Raw genomic sequence first — 7,540 nt, 5'->3', positions numbered from 1 at the left:
GAAGGCTGCAGCTCCTCGTGTCACCACTAGAGGGAGCTAAAACAGTCACAATGAACCTAACCCTGTTAAAGCCAGTAGGGATCTGAAACCATAGTTACACACACAAATATATACCTGCATGCACACTATTTGAATAATTCTAGCTACAAAATTAAAGAGTAAAAAACTTTTATGAGGAAGAAATGTGTTAAACAGTGTAAGATGATCCTGTTAAAGCCATAGACATCACACAGTTAAAACACACCTCTGTTTAAACAAAAGACTGCTAGACAAGCAGCTCTGACCCTGTCTGTACATAATGTCAGAAAGGATGGATTGTGACAAAGATTTGCTTAGCAAAGGAACTCAACTTGGTCTTGAAAAGTCAAAAAGAACACCATAAAAACCTGAACTTTGTCACCTTTGTCATGTCATCCACAGATGTGAGGTTTATTACACACGTATTCCTCCATAGAAGAAAAAAAATGAACGTTTAGAATTAAAACAAAAGTTAGGATAAAGTAAAAGTTAAAGTAATAGGCATGCATTACATTAGAATATACAGTTTCTCACAGGTCAGAGTCATGAGGAAGTTCTCTTCACAGGAAAAAAATCTATATTTTTTTAGGATTGTTTTTAAGATGCAAAAAAAATCAGAAAATTTGCACAAGTTTTGTGTGTGTGTGCGCACGTGTGTGTATGCCCTTTCTTTTTCTGGCACAGCTGTGGCAAATACCAGACACACACTCTAGCTGACACGTTGACCCCTAACCTCTCACCTTTACACAACAAACGCATTGTTAAACACACAGAACAAGAAGGATGTGCGACATTGACCACACATTAACCCGCCAGAACAGACCAACAAATTCTAACAAATGTTCTTAATGATCGCTTTGCCTAACAACTGCTCAGAAGGCTGAACTGAGATGGTATCCAATTCAAAGGATGCACATAGAAAACATTTCAAAACATTCAGATAAACTTCAAATAGACTCAAAAAATGTAAAAAACCATAAATTCAACTTCAGCTCAGTCAGTCTCCAGCTGTCTCTCCATCCACCCAGCAAACCGCAGTCGTAGGAGGTATGAGCACAACCATCCTTGCAGTTTATAATTTTCAGTGTGGAACTGTATGTTTATGATTTATTTAGAATGTCTTGCAGACAGAAAATCCATCATGGTTTTTCATGCTGAACTGGGAGATTTTTTTTTTTTTAAACAGACATTATTTTTATGTTTCCCAAAGATTTTCTTAAAAAGCACACAGATAACCACCACAGATATAAACTCATATAAGCTCCAATGTAAATCCTTTTTCATTTTTTTTTATATTGGTCAGTTGCACATCTTTACCAATATCTATACCTGTCAGTTCTCCTGATGCATCATCTTTGTCTGGCTTCAGCTGTGGAGGCTGCAGGCTCAGATTGGGTCAGATCACTCACACCACAAGGTCTGCATGGAGTCTCGTGAGACCAGAGAGCCTGGTCAGGGGAGAGTCAGTAGGTCCCTGCAACGTGCCATCATGTGAACCTGAGAGTTACCCAGCCCACAAATTACAAACCAGCCTTCAAGTCACTGGTGAGGCTTGATGACTGATAAAACTACACGCCTCAGTCAAAAGTGTGCTTAGTTTGCAAATCCCAAGAGCTTAAATACTCAACATGAAAGGAGATTCAAGGAAAATTTCTGCCAGAAAAAAATGAAACTATATAAAGAATTTAAAAACATAAACTGAACCAAAAATGGAACAAAATTACAACCATGCTCTGAGACAGAATTTGTAGTTCTCTTTTGCCAGAGTTTTTTTAATGAACAATAATCTTAAAGATTACTTTGAGACAAAAATAAGATCTCATATTTAGATCTGTCTGTAGATATCAAATGTCAGACTCTGGTGCCATTTAGTAAAACCTGGTGGGATCCAAACCTCCTCTTTTAGCTCCATTTACTGATTTTTACTTTATGATTTGAGATGAACAGGTATGCTTTTGAAATGTGCAGCTAACATGTTCAGATACATCAAACAAAAAACCAAAGACAAGTCAAAGAGTTCACGAGTCAGACTAATTAAAGAGAACTTTACCAAGAGATGACAAGAATTTATAATAGTTATGATCACAGTATGATCTTTGAGGGACCATGAAGAGATCTGGAAATCCCCTGCATATTAGATAAATGATATTCTGAGAATTTTTCAGGTTTAATTTTGCTACAACAACAAATGTGAAGAGATGGGAAGGTGAGGAGAACTAAAGAGAGCCACAGAAGGGAGTCCAACTAGTTGGGACGTGCCATTTTGTCAGTCTTAATGTGATTTTCTTTAAAATGTTTTTCCTCCAGGAGCAAAGATAAAAGAAAACTACTGACTTCTTTAGAAGAAGGAGCAAAATAAACTTAAACTTAAAACCAGTTTTTATTCTAGCACCACGGTCAGAACATTTCTCAAACGTCAGAAGAAAACATTTTATGAGTCTATAATATTTGAGTTTATAATCAGATGTTTTTATTCATGGATTCTCCTCTTTCAAAGCTACATTTTTCAAAAAGTTATTCTCAAATGGACAGATTAGACTGTGGTCACTTACACTGAAAGAACGCCTTCCATGTCTTCCTACATTGACTTCCTCGAAGCAGCTAAATAACAGTGACTAGGAATAGCCTCCTCTACAGACAGTCTGTCATTACGAGGCTGGCACGCTCGCCTGTCATACTTGTATCATCTGTTAAAGCAAAATGTCTCTGAGGAACGAGGCCACTCACACAAACCACTAAATCATCACCTATAAAACCAAGGAAAAGGGAACTTCTACTGACTGTTCTTTTAAGTCTACACTGCTAAAGTGGTTTTGTCTGAGATGAGACACTCCTAAAAGTTTACAGTTTGAGGGATGTAATGGTTTGGAGCTGAGACCTAAACGTGTTAAATCATATCTCAGTTTTGACTTCTGTGAGTTTTTATCATAAAACCACAGTCTGGTGCTCATCTTTGGAATTTTTGACTAAGGCAGGAGAGGATGTGAAGCTCTTCTACTGATTCTGACTCACAGAGAAAATGTCAAGAATCCTAAGAAGAACTTTGAAAAAAAAGTTATTAAACAGTTAAAGTTTTTTTTTATATGTATAAGTTTGGCTAAAACAGCATTTATTTGGCTTCTTGTTATAAATCTGTTAACCAATGGACTCAAACTAGAACAAAATAAGGGTTTTAGTAAACATATGCGTTATATTTGACTGTTTTAACCACATCTCTGTTTTACACAAATAAGTTTGTTGAAACTGGTAGACAATATTACATCAAATTGAGAGAACTTTGTTCAAATAAAGCCTATAAATCCCATTTAAATGCTATTTTTGTTTAAATAAACAATCCAAAAAGTTAATAAAATGCTTTTTATCTAAACTGAAACATTAGAGAAAGACTCAGAATCTTAATCTCAGCTTCTTTTCAGCAGAAGGGATAAACACCAGTACAGATGGTTCTGGTCTACTTTGCTTCCCAAGTCCAGTTTTGTTTTGAACCTGGGCAACAAGAGGAAAGAAAATGTGAACCACTAACACTCCTGTCACATTTGAAACACTCACAAAAAATGATGGGACCGTGTAAATTTGTGGAAACAATGTCACAATTGCCAGTTTGAGTTAAAAATCCCCATCAGAAGCCTGACCTCACACTGCCATACAGTCACAGGAATGAGCTGCTCTACACCTCACATAGAGCCTCTATTCACCAACACAGAGGCTGAGAAAGAGAAGGAAGGCACGGTCATGTTATGTTTAGCCAGGCTGGGACAGAGTGCCCTTTGAGCAACTCTCTGCTTTGAAATGTGGCTGACGAACATCCGTGTCAAGAAAATATTGCTCCGTGATCTTCTTCTTTCAACAAAACCCAGTTTCATGGCCTTTTGAGTGCGCTGCTCTCCATTCCTCCTCCTTTTTCTCTTCGTTGTCCCAGAGAAGAATGAATTACCATGGAAGCTTCTGACCACTCTGCCTCTAAATTGGTCTTTCATTGCCTGGGTGGGGCACTGTTACAGTTTGCAAACATCTGTTGAGTGTCAGTGCGTGCACGGGGGCACTCGTGCACACATGCACACTGGTCCAACACTCTGCAAACCTGCATTTATATGATGTCTTACTAAAACTGATATGATCAGAAAGTGATTAAAGCATTTTTCTACATGCAAACAAAATGCCATGTCTATAAGGGCACCAAACAGAGGCACATTCACTCTGGGGGCATGCACTTCCACACCCCTGGTTAGCAGAAAATATCTACATGCAGCCTAACAAAAACAGAACTTTAGCCTACAAAGCACACACACAGACACGGAGACACTAAAAGCTTTCACTCTACACCTCTGAGTCTGAGTGCCCCGCCGCAGTGACCCATTCATAAACAGTAAAAATATTGCCTTGTAAGTACACACAGACGGGTGCAATTTTATTATATGTAATTGGAAAGGTGGTGAAAGAATACGCAGAAGGATGGAGGTTTAAAAAAATCCCCTCAAACTAATTCCACCAGTGCACATTCTAAAGTAGCAGTTTTCTCTAAAACTCCCTCAATTATATTGCTTAAATTTGCAACGTGAGTCTTAACTTGCCTATAAAAAAATCTGCTGTGGTGAAATTTCAATCACAGATCAACTGTAAGACTTCGACTGATCTGGACTCAGGTGAATCAATGGATTCTCTGTGTTTAAAATAACTGAAAGACGACTAGTGGTGCTTCAGGGAACTGCTGCACATACAGATCATTCCAGTGTAAACTAGAACCTAAAGGTCGAATGCTGATTTTGAGGGACAAGAGAGTGAATGATTTACAAACGATGCTGATTAAAGCTTTTAATCTCAATCCACATAATTAGAAATCTGTAAAAAATCCTATTCTGCAACCATGAAAAACATTTATCATCCAATCAAGCCAATTATTTGAAAAATATAGTAAAATAAATCAACTATATTTATGAAAAATACCTTATGTTGAAAGATTAAGTAACAGGGATGGATGAACAGGCTGAAGTGGTAAACTCCAAAGAACCTCATAAAAATGTATAATACAAACTAAATCTGAGAAATTAATCTAAGCAAGTTTCTTCAAATTTGTTAAAACTATTTGTTTTTTATTATCACTTTATCCAAATGCTTTCTTTAGGTGTTTTCAAACTGACTGGAAAGGGACGCAAACACATGCACTACAAGTCAATTCTAGGATGAAAAAATATATTTAAAATTTAAATAAAATTGCAGTAAAATCTATATCATATAACATCTCAAATCAATTCAAACACTTATTTCAAATCATCTCTCTAGCAGAGATGACACCTGTCAGCAGCGCACTGCGTTCACGCGCACGCGTGCGGGAGAGACGCGTGAAGCAAAGCAACGATCTATATGACTGGAATGCGCAACAGCAAATAAAACCATCACACAAAATCAGTTGTGAGGTTATGGAGCAAAAACAAGAAGTCTTTTTAATTTGAAAGAAATTGGTGTAAAAAAATAGTTTGCTCGAGCATAATTTTCTTTTCTCATTCAAATTCTGTACATTCTAGTATATGGATCTAATCCAGGCAGATAAGGTCTTCAAGAATTTTACTTCATATGATCGAAACTTTTGAGCCTTAAACAAGCCTCTATGCAATAATTTTATTTCATGAGGCTCACTACTGACCACATTCTTGAAGGAAAAGGAAAGAAGCAAGTCAGGTGCGCATGGGTCTGATGATGGATCAAGCAGATTCACTTTTGGAAAATACAGTAATACATACTTTCGAGATGATTAAAAGTAACTTATTAAACTAGGTCGATGTTGTAGTTTTAGTTCAAATGTTAAACAGTTACAAAGAGTCATATTCTTACCTGCCAAAACTACAGTTGTTTGGAACAAAACGAGCGCCACGGTGATCAAGGCAAAGGATGAGAAGTTCGTGCGCCACGGCCTTCGCTTTTTCCGGAAAGGACAATCTCTTATATCCATAGTGTTGCAGTAAAATGCCAGCCTGGATGAACTGTGACTCTGGGGTAAGGTGGAAATCCTCTCACAGAAATCCAGCCGACAAGGGGAGCCTGACTGAACCCTCTGCGAGGCAGCAGACAAAAAAGGCACGCCTCTGGAGACGTCGTTCCCTCTCTCCCGAAGACTTTCCTTGGTGCGTTACCTATATCTGTGTAAATGCATCAAACCTAAAGGGGTACGGGGTTAATAGATATATTTTATTTTTACGTTTAACCCCTTAGTGCTAAAACCCCATTGAGCCAGACTGGGTACAAGTACCCAAAGTGGAGAGAGCAGCAGAGAGAGACCTGGAATCTCTCCCTTCTCTCTCTTTCCCTCTCCCTTTCTTCACTTTCTCCCACGTGAAATAGGAACGTGTGTGTGGACGTGCGCATGGGCGTGCATGTGGTGAGAGAGTGGATCCAAGAGGAAGAAAAGAAGGGGCGTGCGTAAACTTGACGCACAGCTGCAAAGGGGACACTTTTTGAGGAACGTGGTAATGACTTTGAGATAAGCGTCATATAAAACTTTTTTTTAAAGTTTGTTTAGTCCTCAGTCGCTGCTTGTGAGGTTATGGCTGCCTTATGCGTTTTTTTCTTCTGTTGCCAGATTTCAAGATAAGTTTAATACATTCTTTCTATATTTTTAATGTCCTTACGTAAATAAAGTCAATACAATTAGGTAAAGTAAAGATTCTTAAAAGGGGTGCTGCATGGATGAGTGAGAGTTGAGTGAACCAATCAGATGTCTGTCCGCACTGATATCCACGCCCCTTTTTACAAACCCCGGAACAACTTATCGCTGATTGGTCAGTGGCACGTGTTCTGTGTTCAGCATCGTGTCAGGTGATGAGGCTGGAATGAGAAACAGTACAAGTGGTGAAGAAGTTGCTTCATCTAATTGGAGGGTTTAGAGAGAAAAGACTTAAAATATTGAATTTTGTCCTCCGAAGTCCAGAAAGATCCACTCCAACGAAAATTGTGTTTTGGGTGTTTTTAACATGTTCTTGTGGCATTTTTCTTATGACAGATGACATATATAAATTATACATTTGTTTATTCAAATCGTGGTGAATCAGGGGCATATGAAAAATGCAGTTTGAAAATGCTTCTTTAGGAGGCACAAATGTTCTACAATCGAATGACCACAAGCTCCCTGCTCCGCTCCATTCAGATGTTTCCTTGAAGACAAAAAGATCATAGGTGGTTTTTCTCATCTGAGCTGGCATCTGGATCAAAACTGTACAACTGGATAGCTATGATATTGCTCACCATTTTTGTTGCACCGCCAGTGCTTGTGGCTGTGAGGGGCTGTAAGTTAGTGGGAAAGCATTTTTTTTTTTAGCTTTTTTCTGAAAAACTTCATAATTAAAAGAACACTGTCACTTGTACAACAGATCAAAAGATGATCGGAGTTGGATTTGAAGCTCTTTTGTGGAAATATGACATCACTGAAATGACAAATAAGAACTAAATTGAAAAAAAAAAAACTTATAGAAAACAAACCTAGCAATATCATTAAGAATCCATTCCTTTAAGAAGTTGCAGGAAATACATC

At 38.0% G+C, this 7,540-nt stretch overlaps 1 protein-coding gene across 5 annotated transcripts in view; it reads right to left on the bottom strand.

Annotated features, from left to right (window-relative positions):
• The window catches only part of col11a2 (collagen, type XI, alpha 2), a 44,650-nt gene extending 38,271 nt beyond the window's left edge, over positions 1-6,379 (bottom strand). For all 5 annotated transcript variants that reach the window (XM_036214133.1, XM_024297117.2, XM_036214132.1 and 2 more), the window contains exon 1: positions 5,848-6,379. In XM_036214133.1, coding sequence (XP_036070026.1) covers positions 5,848-5,965 — 118 coding nt within the window. In that variant the 5' untranslated portion in view covers positions 5,966-6,379. The remainder of the gene's footprint in view (positions 1-5,847) is intronic.
• Between the last annotated feature and the right edge of the window lie 1,161 nt (positions 6,380-7,540).

This window comes from Oryzias melastigma, linkage group LG11 (genome assembly GCF_002922805.2).
Source record: "Oryzias melastigma strain HK-1 linkage group LG11, ASM292280v2, whole genome shotgun sequence".
NCBI classification, from domain to species: domain Eukaryota; kingdom Metazoa; phylum Chordata; class Actinopteri; order Beloniformes; family Adrianichthyidae; genus Oryzias; species Oryzias melastigma.
The sequence above is the reverse complement of the archived record's forward strand: the minus strand, read 5'-3'. Positions and strand labels throughout refer to the sequence as shown.